The sequence below is a fragment of the Perca fluviatilis genome, chromosome 20 (assembly GCF_010015445.1).
Source record: "Perca fluviatilis chromosome 20, GENO_Pfluv_1.0, whole genome shotgun sequence".
Taxonomy (NCBI): Eukaryota; Metazoa; Chordata; class Actinopteri; order Perciformes; family Percidae; genus Perca; species Perca fluviatilis.
In genome coordinates this window covers 34,360,592-34,375,921 of record NC_053131.1, presented here as the reverse complement: position 1 = coordinate 34,375,921, position 15,330 = coordinate 34,360,592, and the positions used below count along the sequence as shown (strand labels likewise).

The 15,330-nt window shown below is 42.4% G+C and overlaps 1 protein-coding gene, 1 long non-coding RNA gene and 1 pseudogene across 4 annotated transcripts in view; 2 read left to right on the top strand and 1 right to left on the bottom strand.

The window, feature by feature from the left end:
* Window positions 1-745: 745 nt before the first annotated feature.
* On the bottom strand, window positions 746-4,806 carry LOC120548956 (annotated as a pseudogene).
* Window positions 4,807-5,113: 307 nt separating this feature from the next.
* LOC120549319 (high choriolytic enzyme 1-like) lies at window positions 5,114-6,072 on the top strand. The gene has a single exon (XM_039786147.1). It carries the CDS (start codon window positions 5,168-5,170, stop codon window positions 5,924-5,926), a length of 759 nt encoding a protein of 252 aa, XP_039642081.1. The 5' UTR covers window positions 5,114-5,167; the 3' UTR covers window positions 5,927-6,072.
* A 6,177-nt stretch (window positions 6,073-12,249) lies between these two features.
* Window positions 12,250-15,330, top strand: part of LOC120549320 — an 81,509-nt gene continuing 78,428 nt past the window's right edge. Inside the window, exons 1-2 of one of the 3 annotated variants that reach the window (XR_005637371.1) lie at window positions 12,250-12,438; window positions 13,321-13,381. This is a non-coding gene — a long non-coding RNA (uncharacterized LOC120549320). Of the gene's footprint in view, window positions 12,455-13,320; window positions 13,382-15,330 lie in introns of all 3 variants that reach the window. The other 2 variants (XR_005637372.1, XR_005637373.1) reach the window with 2 other exon arrangements.

Sequence of the window (15,330 nt, the reverse complement as noted above, 5' to 3'; positions counted from 1 at the left end):
AGTTTGACACGCGCAACGCTTGCAGCATCGCTACAACATTTGTGTGTGCGCAAAGACAGTTCAGAATGACATATAGATAGAGAGCGCTGCTCATGTTATTCAGGAAGAAATAGATAAAGAAATAAACACAGCGTCATTCATAGCAGTAGAAGTGGATGACACCACAGACATATCATGCAAGTGCCAATTGACAGTCATTATCCGCTACGTAAATGAAAAGGGAATGATATGTGAGCGGTTTCTTGGTTTCTTTGACGTTAGCCTTGAACGAGATGCTGAAGCCATAACTGCTGTGGTGATGCTGGCAATTACCAACAACAATCCTGAAACAAAGCTCATTTGTCAGACATACGATGGAGCAAGTATACATGCTAAGCTCGCTGGCTTCCTCGGTCAAATTTGCCACGCACCGCCACTGTTAATTAAATATAAATATATATAATTATTTATCCCCAGGATCCCCCTGCACCTCCCCTGGTCTCCATCAAGGAGCTGGCCCAGAAGGGAGGGGTGGTCTGGAGCTGATAAGTATAGATTACCTGTTGGCTCAGACTGTAGTTTGAGTTTTGCACATGTGACTCCAGTTGTGCCCGCTGTCGTTTCCCAATCGAACAAAAACTGTATGCAAGTTTACAGTGTTGCCAATGTATGTGTGTGAGTTGATTTACACAAGATTAATAAGTAAGTTTTACATGTAGAAATAGATAAATGAACAACACAAACAAATGAATGATTGAGTGCATGTTTTAATTAGTTAGCGAACAGTATCAGAGAATTCACAGATTCATAGTCTTCTGCTGTCTGCTTAAAGAATATTTGAACAGAAACTTGTTTTCATAACTGATAACTTAGGATAAGATGTTTTTTTTTAGCAGCTGTAGAGCTTATTGATCCTTATGATGTCCCAGTAGGACAAGCCCTGCCTCTGGCCGATGTGGACGTTATGGTATGGGATGGGGGTGATGGTGTCCTGCCCGTTGATGGAGAAGGCTGTTCTTGCATATTCCATGATGGAGTTGTAGTCGTAGGGAGTGTTCAGGTTGTTGCTGTCCTGCTTGTTGAAGTTTTGGCCTCCTCAGGCTCCGGATGTTGGTCCAATTGATCGTGGATTAGGTGTCGCGGACGCTTCCTGGTGTGTTCGTGCGGAAGCCCAGAACGTGGTTGAACTTCGTGCTGGATGATGCCGGTAGACGCAGACCGGGCCTCTGCAGAGAGAGAACCTGTCTGCCTCCCAATTTGCCCACACTGGAGAAACATCCTGCTTTGTTCTCCACGCTGATGTAGTCGGGCCCCTTGTTCACGGGGCACGAAGCGGATACAGGTTGTGCTGTGGAAGCCCTGCAAGGCGCGTGGACAATCAGCTGATTCTCTGATCTGGTGTACTCACTGCTCACGGTGTAGGGGACCGGCACCAGGCCGCTGGAGTTTTTCTTCCAGAAGCAGTTCTGGTTAGTGCATATGAGGCGTTTCTGGTTCTGGGAACCAGCAGGTCTCCCTTCCAGCAGGAACTCACCGCGCCCCTTGTTGGAGGTGAGAATTCCGGTGGTGATGTCGACGGTGTCCTGGAAGAGGAAGGGCCTGAGAGAGGCCCGAGCAGCAGCAGCGCAGGCTGGCAGAGGGCACCCTCTTCAGGGTCGGCCTGGAGGCTGTGAGGCTTCTCTGGAGAGAGCTGCTGTGGAGAGACTCCTCGGAGCCTCGATGTTTGACCTCAGTTCAGTCCAGGGTCTTTATACTCTCCTCTACAGGTGTGTCTGCGAAGGCTTATGGGTCAGGGTCAACACCGCTAGGCCTGAACATACCTCTGAAGGGAGGGACTCCGAGAGAGACAAACAAACAGTCCTCTGTCCAGTTTATCCCTCATTGTGAACATAGCTACACTGAGCTCAGCTGGTTTTATTTTTCTTTGGTTTACAAAATGGCTTTTTATCAACCTGTATCAAAGTCTATATGTACAAATTAAATGTGTGTGACCGAAATACTGTTTCTTCACTCTCTGATGAGCTGCGTGATTGAAATCCCCATGTGCACCTTTTATGACAAGCTGAAGAAGAAGGTAGGGAAGGAAATAAGAAGGAAAGGAAGAATGTAGGCTCTTCCCTACATACTTCTTTCCTTCTCTACGTCCTCTTACTGTGTTGCTGCTGCTCTGCACACACACACACACACACACACACACACATTTAGAAGAGTGTGTTTTATAAACTCCTCTGAAGCAGAAATAAAGAAATAGCGCGGAGTATGTGCAGTATGTGCAGTATGTAGAATACGTAGAGTACGTGCAGTACGTGGAGTACGTGCAGTACGTGTAGTATGTGGAGTACGTGGAGTACATGACAGGTGGAGGTGTGTTTAAAGGTGGATGTGTCAGCGCTACAGGTTTCTCTCTCTGCTGACCTTTAACCTCTCCGTGTTTAACACAGCATCCCCCACCTTTGTCTGGCTCCAGACTCTCTGCAAAGAGACAACCAGGTCAGAACCAGCACTCAGGGTTCAGGTCAGCTGACCTCTGGACTCCACCTGACTCAGAGACCTTCAGTGTGTGTGTGTGTGTGGGACATGGGGGACTCGAGTCACATGACTTGACTCGAGTTAGACTCGAGTCGCAAATTTTAGGACTTGAGTCTTGATTAACATTCATAAAAGACTCAACTTGACTTTGACTTGATATTCATATATATACAGTGCCTTGCGAAAGTATTCGGCCCCCTTGAACGTTTCGACCTTTTGCCACATTTCAGGCCTCAAACATAAAGATATAAAACTGTAATTTTTTGTGAAGAATCAACAACAAGTGGGACACAATCATGAAGTGGAACGAAATTCATTGGCTATTTCAAACTTTTTTAACAAATAAAAAACTGAAAAAGTGGGCGTGCAAAATTATTCAGCCCCTTTACTTTCAGTGCAGCAAACTCTCTCCAGAAGTTCAGTGAGGATCTCTGAATGATCCAATGTTGACCTAAATGACTAATGATGATAAATAGAATCCAGCTGTGTGTAATCAAGTTCCTCTTATAAATGCACCTGCTCTGTGATAGTCTCAGAGGTCCGTTAAAGCGCAGAGAGCATCATGAAGAACAAGGAACACACCAGGCAGGTCCAAGATACTGTTGTGGAGAAGTTTAAAGCCGGATTTTGGATACAAAAAGATTTCCCAAGCTTTAAACATCCCAAGGAGCACTGTGCAAGCGATAATATTGAAATGGAAGGAGTATGCGACCACTACAAATCTAGGCGAAGCCGGCCGTCCCTCTAAACTTTCAGCTCATACAAGGAGTAGACTGATCAGAGATGCAGCCAAGAGGCCCATGATCACTCTGGATGAACTGCAGAGATCTACAGCTGAGGTGGGAGACTCTGTCCATAGGACAACAATCAGTCGTATACTGCACAAATCTGGCCTTTATGGAAGAGTGGCAAGAAGAAAGCCATTTCTTAAAGATATCCATAAAAGTGTCGTTTAAAGTTTGCCAAAAGCCACCTGGGGAGACACACCCAAACATGTGGAAGAAGGTGCTGTGGTCAGATGAAACCAAAATCGAACTTTTTGGCAACAATGCAAAACGGTTGTTTGGCGTAAAAGCAACACAGCTCATCACCCTGAACACACCATCCCCAACTGTCAAACATGGTGGTGGCAGCATCATGGTTTGGGCCTGCTTTTCTTCAGCAGGGACATGGAAGATGGTTAAAATTGATGGGAAGATGGATGGAGCCAAATACAGGACCATTCTGGAAGAAAACCCGATGGAGTCTGCAAAAGACCTGAGACTGGGACGGGGAGATTTGTCTTCCAACAAGACAATGATCCAAAACATAAAGCAAAATCTACAATGGAATGGTTCACAAATAAACATATCCAGGTGTTAGAATGGCCAAGTCAAAGTCCGGACCTGAATCCAACGAGAATCTGTGGAAAGAACTGAAAACTGCTGTTCACAAACGCTCTCCATCCAACCTCACGGAGCTCGAGCTGTTTTGCAAGGAGGAATGGGCAAAAATGTCGCTCTCGATGTGCAAAACTGATAGAGACATACCCCAAGCCGACTTACAGCTGTAATCGCAGCAAAGGTGGCGCTACAAAGTATTAACTTAAGGGGGCTGAATAATTTTGCACCCCAATATTTCAGTTTTTATTTGTTTAAAAGGTTTGAAATATCCAATAAATTTCGTTCCACTTCACGATTGTGTCCCACTTTGTTGTTGATTCTTCACAAAAAATTACAGTTTTATATCTTTATGTTTGAGGCCTGAAATGTGGCAAAAGGTCGAAAAGTTCAAGGGGGCCGAATACTTTCGCAAGGCACTGTATATATATATATATATATATATATATACTGTCTATGTGTTTTTCACACCAGGAGCCAGATAAAGGTGCAGGATGCTGTGTTAAACACGGAGAGGTTAAAGGTCAGCAGAGAGAGAAATCTGTAGCGCTGACACATCCACCTTTAAACACACCTCCGCCTGTCATGTACTCCATGTACTCCACATACTCCACATACTGCACGTATTCTACATACTGCACATACTGCACGTATTCTACATACTGCACATACTGCACGTATTCTACATACTGCACGTACTCCACGCCATTTCTTTATTTCTGCTTCAGAGGAGTTTATAAAACACATCCAACTCTTCTGAATGTGTATCTGTGTGTATCTGTGTGTGTGTGTGTGTGTGTGCAGAGCAGCAGCAACACAGTAAGAGGACTTAGAAGGAAAGAAAGAGCCTATACATTCTTCCTTTCCTTCTTATTTCCTTCCCTACCTTCTTCTTCAGCTTGTCATAAAAGGTGCACATGGGGGTTTCAGTCACGCAGCTGATCAGAGAGTGAAGAAACAGTATTTCGGTCACACACATTAAATTTGTACATATAGACTTTGATACAGGTTGATAAAAAGCCATTTGTAAACCAAAGACAAATAAAAACCAGCTGAGCTCAGTGTAGCTATGTTCACAATGAGGATAAACTGGACAGAGGACTGTTTGTTTGTCTCTGGAGTCCCTCCCTTCAGAGGTTTACCCATAAGTCTCCTGCAGACACACCTGTAGAGGAGAGTATAAAGACCCTGGACTGAACTGAGTCAAACATCGAGCTCCGAGGAGTCTCTCCACAGCAGCTCTCCAGAGAAGCCCCACAGCCTCCAGACCGACCCTGAAGATGAGTCCCTCTGCCAGCCTGCTGCTGCTGCTGCTGCTGCTCGGCCTCTCTCAGGCCCTTCCTCTTCCAGACACCGTCGACATCACCACCGGGATTCTCACCTCCAACAAGGGCAGCGATGAGATCCTGCTGGAAGGAGACCTGCTGGTTCCCAGAACCAGAAACGCCCTCATATGCCCTAACCAGAACTGCTTCTGGAAGAAAAACTCCAGCGGCCTGGTGCCGGTCCCCTACACCGTGAGCAGTGAGTACACCAGATCAGAGAAGCGGCTGATTGTCAACGCCTTGCAGGGCTTCCACAGCACAACCTGTATCCGCTTCGTGCCCCGTAACAACGAGACCGACTACATCAGCGTGGAGAACAAAGCAGGATGTTTCTCCTTTCTGGGCAAAGTGGGAGGCGTTCAGGTTCTCTCTCTGCAGAGGCCGGGCTGCGTCTACTACGGCATCATCCAGCACGAGTTCAACCACGCTCTGGGCTTCCGGCACGAACAGACCAGGAGCGATCGCGACAACTACGTCAGGATCAATTGGGCCAACATCAAGCCTCAGGAGGCCTACAACTTCGACAAGCAGGTCACCAACAACCTGAACACTCCCTACGACTACACCTCCATCATGGAATATGCAAGAACAGCCTTCTCCATCAACGGGCAGGACACCATCACCCCCATCCCATACCATAACGTCCAGATCGGCCAGAGTTGGGGCTTGTCCTACTGGGACATCATAAGGATAAAAAGGCTCTACAGCTGCTAAAAACAACACAGCTTATCCGTATCGTATCCTAAGTTATGTCAGGGTTTTGGTATTTTGTTCCGTGTTCTGTCTTATTGTGGTAGTCTTGATTTTCTGTTTTGCTCTGTTCCCTCTTTTATTTTGAAAGTCTGGTTTTACTTTGTGACATTACATTACATGTCATTTAGGTGACGCTTTTATCCAAAGCGACTTACATTTGCTGTATATGTCAGAGGTCGCACGCCTCTGGAGCAACTAGGGGTTAAGTGCCTTGCTCAGGGACACATTGGTTGATGTATCGCAGAGGGAATCGAACCCAGGTCTCCCACACCAAAGGCACGCATCATACCCACTGCGCCATCACCACCCCTGATGTGATTGTCTCATTTGTTTCAGCTGTTGTGCCACCTGTTCATCGTTAGTCCTCGTTACCTGTTGGATTGTCTCGGCTTGTTTGCTGTGCGTCTTGGATTTCCTTGATTTTTTTTGGGGATTATTGATCCAAGTAAGTTTTGCCTGTCATTATTAAAACTCTTTAAACTGCATTTGGGTCCCAACCTTGCCTACCTTCGCACCAGCCTGACAAGTTATCAGTTATGAAAACAAGTTTCTGTTCAAATATTCTTTAAGCAGACAGCAGAAGACTATGAATCTGTGAATTCTCTGATACTGTTCGCTGACTAATTAAAACATGCATTCAATCATTCATTTGTTTGTGTTGTTCATTTATCTATTTCTACATATAAAACTTACTTATTGATCTTGTGTAAATCAGCTCACACACATACATTGGCAACACTGTAAACTTGCATACAGTTTTTGTTCGATTGGGAAACGACAACTGGAGTCACATGTGCAAAACTCAAACTACAGTCTGCCCAGCAGCAGTCACCTGAGCCAGAGATGTTCACAAGTCATTTTTTGGAAGTTCAAGTCAAGTCTCAAGTCTCTGGCCATCTGATCTGTCCCTAACACTGTATTGTTAAATCTTATGAATTCAAAGCATGTCCTGTAGCTCCATCCAGACAGTCCAGTATCAAAATCAGTTGTAGGAGAACTTTATGAGGTCTACTTAACACATCCCTCTAGTCCTCAGACCTGGTGAAATATTAACCTAAGTCTGTCACATCATATGGATACAACTATAAAGATGCAATCTGCCTGTTCCCAGCATTAGCACAACACTTAGCGATGGTTAGCTTGTTACCTGTGATGATATATGCTAAATATAACGTCTCTTTCATTCAAGAAAAGGTCTAATGTCGAAGTGGAAATCAAGAGAATAGTGGCAGCGCCACACCAGTTAGTCTACAGAACAACATGTATCTCACCGTCAGTCCACATTACGCACAATAAGCAGTTTGAACTCACTGATGGAATCCCATTTAGTCCAGCGTGATGGAGACCAGACTCAGAGGAGGAGAGGTTAGGGGGATCCTGGGGATATATAATTATATATATTTATATTTAATTAATAATATATATTATTATAATAATTATATAATAATAATAATAATGGGAGACATAATATTTTTCAAAGAAAGCAACAAAAACATTAACCCTTGTGTTGTCCTTCGGGTCCCAGTGACCCGAAGGACAACACAAGGATTATGTACTTCCGTTTACTTTGTTGAGAATTGCTCTCTAAACAAGGGTTAATACAGCACCTTAGTTCTTGTTTGTACAGCATTTTGGTCAGCTTAAACTGTTTAAATGTGTTCTAGAAATAAACTTTACTTACTTACTTTACAAGAAACAGGGTTTAGAGAGCAATTCTCAACAAAGTAAAGGGAAGTACATCATCCTTGTGTGGTCCTTCGGGTCACTGGGACCCGAAGGACCACACAAGGGTTAAAAAAGCTACAAATAACGTCTCAAAAATTGTTGACCAAAACTTCGAAAGAAATATTGAAAAAAAGCAACAAAACGTCAGAATTTGTTTTATAAAAGTTGTCCCAAAATATCTCGAAAAAGGCAACAACAACATCAAATAACTGTCCAAAAAAAGGCAACAAAAACTCTGGGAAAAGCTACCAAAACATTAACTAAGCCCCCCCCACTGTACATTACGTCTATGGTTTGACCTGCTCTCCTCTTCCCTCTCCTTAATTACTATTTTACAGTTTAAAGGGGTGATAGAATGATTATATAGGGTATTTCACACTGTTCCTTATGGTCTCCTAATGGGGTATGTAACATTGGTTGGGCTGAAAATGGCCTGGTTGATATTTTATTGGCCCTTATGCATCCCTGTGTTTTGGCCCTATTTGTAACAAGAGCTTTTCTTCCAAATATGGTATGGTCATGAATATTTAGATGAGCTGGCGCTGATTGGTTGAGCCTTAGCCCCGATACACACACATATAGACGCGCTGATTGGTTGAGCGACTTCGCCATACACACGCATTAGAGGTCGTGTGCTGATTGGTTGAGCGAATCCCCAATACACAGACATTAGGAACCGCGACAGAATCTCATATTCCAGACACTGCAATGTTTCCTTACCAAAGTCACTTCTGAGACTTTTTATGCGAGAAATCAACTATAAAAGCTCAAATATGGGCTGTTTTACGAAAATGGATGGCTAATTGCAAATTTGGTAAAACTGTGTGTCGGAGTTCAGCTGCCTGTGTTGCTGCCTGCGCCCCGGTCTGCCTTCCTCCACAGACCCCGGCCTGCTGTGAGCTCGATTGAGCTCCGGCACGTCTGCAGCCCACAGCACCTCATACCCGCGCAAAGTCACCGTTTGGGCTGGTGGACTACTACAAACGCCACTGCCCTGACAGAGCTCAGGGCCTGCATCTCCTCTCTTCCTGCTAGCTAAATGGCCCGTGTGTGAGAGCCGGTCAGCGAGCTTGTTACACCAGCAATCTCTTACCACATGTTACACACATGTCACGCCACTTAGGTATACAACAACTAACTATATGTTTTATAAAGCTAACAACGGTGTCCGAGTTCAAGTTAATGAATATTTGTGAATTCCAGAGGAATTCTAAGAGGAGGCTAGCTAGCTCTCATTGATAGAGCTCCATCCAGCTGCAGGCTCTATCAATGAGACTCACGGACAAGCGGCGTTTATTTTCCCAATAGTTTGTTTAAATAACTCAACACATTATAATTACACACATATTATAAGATTAACTATAATCTGTGGTAAGAGAATGCTGGCGTAACAAGCTCGCTGACTGCGCTTTCACTCACATACACCGGGCATTTAGCTAGCTAGCAGGAAGAGGGGAGTTGCAGGCCCTGGAGCTCTGTCAGAGCAGCTGCGTTTGGTAGTCCACTAGCCCAAACGGTGACTTTGGCGGGTATGAGGTGCTGTGGGCTGCAGCAGCCGTGCGGAGCTCAATCGGGCTCACAGCAAGCCGGGGTCTGTGGAGGAAGGCAGGCCAGGCGGGGAGCCAGCAACACAGGCAGCACCAGCCTCTGAAGTCCGACACAGTCGAACAAAATTTGCAATTAAACATCAATTTTCGTAAAACGGCCCATATTTGTCCTCTAAGTAGTTGATTTCCGCATAAAAAGTCTCAGAAGTGAATTTAATGGTAAAATAGCATATGAACAATGTATACATTTTCTGGGATCTGCGCAACCTAGATTCAGAAGACTAACTGATCTCAGGTCAGTTGTGTAGCCTATGTAAATGTTGGGGCGTGACCGTTCTCTTAATACACCCATGGGCTGACAAAGGTTCCGGATTTTGGGAGGTTGACGTCAACTTCCAGCTTTGTTGGGATTCGCCCGTTTTCAGCAGCAGTTTCAAAATATGAAATTTTCATAGTAAAGGGGTGTCAATGGGATTTTGAGCTTCTATGTATGTCCTATTTACCCTCCGAACTGTCGTTATTCAACTATGACAGGGTAAAATCGGTTTTGCATTCTATCACCCCTTTAATTATTCTTACTGTAAATGACAAGAAAGCAAAATATTGTGATTTTTTTCCCCCCCAGTAAATTACTTCTCAATTGCTGCCGGTTAACTATTGAATTATGGGTACTATCTAATTAATTTGAGATCTACTAAGTCTACTAAGTCATTTTTTTTAGAAAAAGTCTTATTATTCTGAGAAAAAAAAATGTTTGTCATTATTGTTGGAAAGGTTGTCATTATAAAGACTTACTTGATCTGATTTAATTTTTTTATCACATTGGCAAAAATAAGTTTCTATATTGTCCAAAAAGTCAGCACATACAACTATTATTAATTAATATACCACTGTTGCTATGGCTTCTGACAACATACAAGCATTTTAAGGTGACTTGATTTATCAGTCCTTCCAGAAAAATGTGGAGTTTTTTTGTGATTGTTGTGGACAAAAGTCCTTGATTATGCGGCACGTTTTCTTAAAAAATGCAATGGACTATGCGGGATATTTATGCAAAATTGCAGTTTTATTCTTCCAACACCCTGATGCCCAAATGCAACATTTTTCAACTTTCTGCTGAGATATATTATGTGACTTTTTTTGCAACGAAAATGCGGGGATTATGAAATCATGCAAGCTCTGCATATTTTGCGCGGAAATCGGCAATTTATGCGCCGAAAGTGCGGCTTATTTGAAAAAATGCGCTGATTGTGCGTTGAATTATGCAATTGCATAATCACGTTTTTCTGGAGGGACTGATTTACCTAAATTAACTTGGAAATATAAATGCATGAACACTTTTAAAGTATCACAAGTGGAGAATCAATCCTTTGTCAAATAATGATTGTCACAAACCGACTCAATGCATGTGACTAGAGAGGGGAGACCAAACAGGTTAAAATGCCAATCAAGTGTTTATTGCAACATAAACAAACTACTATTAACAAAAGAATCAAAACAGATTTGAAATCAGTGTCATCAGTAGTGCGTGCGGTGTATGTGTGAGTGCAAGATATGTAAGCAAATGACAACTGCAACAAAAGTGTTATGGTTTCAGTGTTTGGCTTTGCATTTTGTTCCGTTTCTGTATGTTTTCTGTGTCTGCATTTTCTGTACATTGCTGTTCCCTGTTGTGTTGATGTATTCTGTTCTGTGTCTTGTGTGTTTTGGTTTATTCCTGTATTCTCTGTTATCCCTGGTGTTGCCTAGTGTTGTGTCAAGTGTCTGTGGTTAGGTTATGTCATGTTTTGTCTGTTTGTCCTGCTTCCTTTTTTATTTTGGTAGTCTGGTCCTCTGTCTTGTCATGTCTAGCTTTGCTTTCTGTTTCCCGCCTTTGTTGATTGTCCTGCCCCGCCCTGATGTGCTTCACCTGTTGTCTCACCTGTTTCTGATTTACCCATCACCTCATGTATTTAGCCTCTGTGTTCCCCTTGTCTTGTGTCGGATCGTTTTGTAGCCATGCCCTTGTGTTTCCTCCCTGTGCCTTGTGTTTGTGCCTGCGTCAGTTTGCTCCTGCCTGTGTTTTTCCCGTCAGTTTGGTTTTTGTAAGTTTTCCAGTCTTTGTACTGCCGCTTTTTGTTTTTATTAAATCCTCCACTTCAACGTTTGCCTGCCTGCCTGCTCTCTCTGCATTTTGGGTCCTCTACTTCTCTCACCTGTAACAAAAAGTAACAAACCAAACCCAAACCAGGAGATGTGGAACCTAGGAGCAGGGGAATCAAGAGAGAGAACAATCAAATATGATAAATTGTATAAATAGATTTGGTTGAGGCCTACCAGGTGTCCACCAATCAACTAACGAGCCCTCCCAAACTGCCAGCTCAGCCAATAAAGCCAACAGCAGGCAGAAAAGGGAGGGGTCGTAACATTAAAGCATTGTCTCTCAGCTTAAATAGTCAGACTGTAATGTGCCTCCTCCTCCTCCGTCCCCCCCCCCCGGCGGTGGCGAGCAGACAGTGGCTGCTGAGTGTGAACGCCGTGGAGGTGCACGAGCTGCTGGCCGAGGCCACTTCTATTTTTGGTAGAATCCTGAAAATGGATTTATACCAAGAAGGTAATGATAAAACTTGTGATAACCAGGAAAGTGCCTCATACATAATATTGATAGATAGCAGCTAAGTTATTATTTATTGTATAAGGACAGCCTGGACCTCCCCGCTCCGTACAGGGGTGAGGTAGCGAAGAGGAAGTTCAAAAAGTCCTTGCATTTCCACACACACACACACACACCCCTCTGCCCCAACACTAACCTCCACTGTGGCCCTTAACTTACACCTTGTTACGCCCGCCCCTCTGCCGAATAATGCCGAATCTTAACTAGTGTTTGTAAATGTTTCTGAATCCTGAAACTTTCTGGTTATTTCCAGGTTTATGTGTAAATAGTATAGATTTTAAACGTGGTCTGAGACTTCTGGATCCCACTGTAGGCTAACCATCTGTATTCCTTCTTTTTGGGGATGATAGGCTGTGCATATTATGCGACCAACCTTAATGATGATTGACATTTTTATTGTCGGGGCCCTGTGATTGGCTGACTGGCCGGGGTGAAGCTGGGGGTGATAGCCGACATCCAGCCATCGACATGTGATCAAGACGCCCAAGGTGAATCCAAGTTTCACGCTTCGCAGGACCGCACACTTGATGACAGCTCCAGTATCTCCGGTAAAACGACGAATGAGTAATCAAATATTCACTTTATTTACGTAACATTACAACTTCTGACATGAGTTTTACACTATAGACTGTAAAAATAAGGTATATATTAACCTACGGTCTGTAGCTCATTATGCATATCCCTCCGCGGTGTTGCCTTGTAGCATAACAGCGGTAAAAACGCAGTTTTAAAGTTATAATGTAGTTAAATAAGAGCTCATTGGTGTGTTTGTTTTTTTGCCGAAGTTTCTAGTCTAAACTACCGATTTAAATAAATCCTCACTCATGTTTGTGGAGGAGAGAATTTTTACAGAAAAAGCTAAATCCATATTGTGAGGTTTAATTAATGGAATACGGGTTGGCGATTTCCCCGCTTAAAAAATGTCGTCTTTCGTGGACTAGTTGTTATTAAACATCACAACAATGCACACTGAGGACACAAGCTAAATAGGACCCGAATACTGTGAGATTAACTTTATTTTCTCTGCCAGACCCTGTTTAAAAAAAGTGTGTTTTACGGTGTATCTCTTTCACAGACTACCGTTGTGTAGAGTATAAGGTTGTACGGAAAAAAGATTAAATTTAGCCAAAATACAAGCTCGTTGGTGTGTTGGTTGCATGCCGAATTTCGTAGCCTAAACTCCCGATTATATAACATCTTTATTTATGTTTGGCGAGGTGAGAATTATTTATGAAAAAGCAAAACAAATATAAATTGTAAGATTTTGTTAATGGGATGTGGTTTGACGATTTCCCCGCATAAAATAAAATGGGATATTTCGTGGATTAGTTATTTTTAAACATTACAAAAATGCACATCAAGGACACAAATATAAATAAGTTGCTGTGACTAATCTTAGATATTCTGTGTGTTTTCTCCATGTTCTGCAGTCAGACCACTGCAACAGCGGCGCCCCTCCCTCCACACACGGTCTTAGACTGACATCTGGTGGTGAGTTTATGCAACTGCACTGGATTTTACTTTTTATTATAATTGCATGCCACCTTTTAGGTTAACAGCGATTCAAAACATTTTTAAAAGTTATAATGTAGTTAAAATATGAGCTCAGTGGTGTGTTGATTGTATGCCGAATTTATGAGTCTAAACTCCCTATTTTAACACATACTAATTCATGTTTATCGAAAGGAGGATTCTGTATTAAAAAGCTAAAAATGTATAAATTGTGAAATTTTGTTAATGGAATATGGTCTGGCGGTATTCCTGCCTGAAATATAACGGCATGTTTTGTGGATTAGTTGTTGTTGTTGTTGTTAAACATTACAACAATGCACACTGAGGACACAAGCTAAGCTTTAAATAGGACCCGAATACTGTGAGATTAATTATAAAGTTGTTCGGTCTGATACCGTAACTACTGAGGTGGTTTTAACCCGGAGTGACCTGGCTGACGCGCTGATGTTAACATGCTGTGTAGCGTTCAAGAATCGTCTGACTATGTTGCATTGCAGAATAACAGTATGTTTTATTTGGTTAACCGTGCAGCATGAAATGTCCATTACTTCATGTTTTTAGCGATAAATCCATAAACAATTAAGACAACTTTAGAACAAAGGCTTTGGCGCCAATGCACTCCAGCATCACAGCATTTGGTGTCACAGCGTTAGTGGTCAAAAACCATTTGCCGGCAACAATTTGGAGCTTACCTTTTATAACCTTGTCCCAGGTAATACCACAGCGCCACCCAATGTACATAAAAAAAACAACACCCAAAATCTGAACACTTGAAACAACATATTTGGCTCCTACATTAACTTTGTTTTCTTTGCCAGACCTTGTTTAAAATGTAAAAATGTTTTACGGTGTATCTCTTTCACCGACTACCGTTGTGTATACACACAAATTAAATTAAAAGGTTTCAATTAAAAAACAATTAAAAATGCTTGGTTAAATATAACCCATTTGATAACCCAACGCTGAGTCAGAAATGGACCTGCCCATCTGCTTGGTTAAGGTTGGGTTGACCCAACCCGTGGCTTATGAGTTTGACCAACAGCTGGGTTAAAATTAACTACAAAGCTGAGTCAAATCTACTAAAAAGTGAATTGGAAAAACAAAATCTGGATTACTGCATGACTGTCTGTTAAAAGGCCATTGTTTGTGTTTGTACATTATTTACCTTTTTCAAATATAAAAAGTATACATGCAGTGAAATGCTTTTTATAACCAATTACCTTTCATATCCAATAACCACTACCAATGTTATGTAAAAGCTAAAAGGACATTTCATGTTTTCCATTCATGAAAACAGACAGTCATATGATTTCAACACAATTAATTTATTAAAAACACAATATATGTATAAAAAATAGACATTCACCCAACACCCAGTAAAGTGTGTGTGTGTTGTGTGTGTGTGTGTGTGTGTGTGTGTGTGTGTGTGTGTGTGTGTGTGTGTGTGTGTGTGTGTGTGTGTGTGTACTGCTACCGCATCATCTGTAGGCCAACGATCTAACAGGCACAGGGATGTGCAGCCAAACTGTGTTCGCATCATCTGTAAACGATGGGATGATTCTTTAAGAAATTATTCTTTTTTTCTTTTAAACATTTATAAAAAACTAAATTTTAACACTTTTTTTTTTTCACTTTTAAAAAAAAAACAAACGTTTGTGTATGATTTTTTTATTTTTTTTTGCACAGTTTGCAGCTCACTGTGCTGCAGACTGTGCTTGTATCATCTGTACTGATGATCTAACATGTCCAGGGATAGAGAGAGATCTATCTGTCTATCTATCTATCTATCTGCAAAAACTCCCACACTTTGGCGACAACTACGATACAGTACATCAAAAACAAAAAGCCTTAAAGCAGGCATCTACTGCCCCAACAAGATGCACATGTGGGACCTCTGTGCTTGTCCTTTTCGTAAGGTGTTCAGCGAT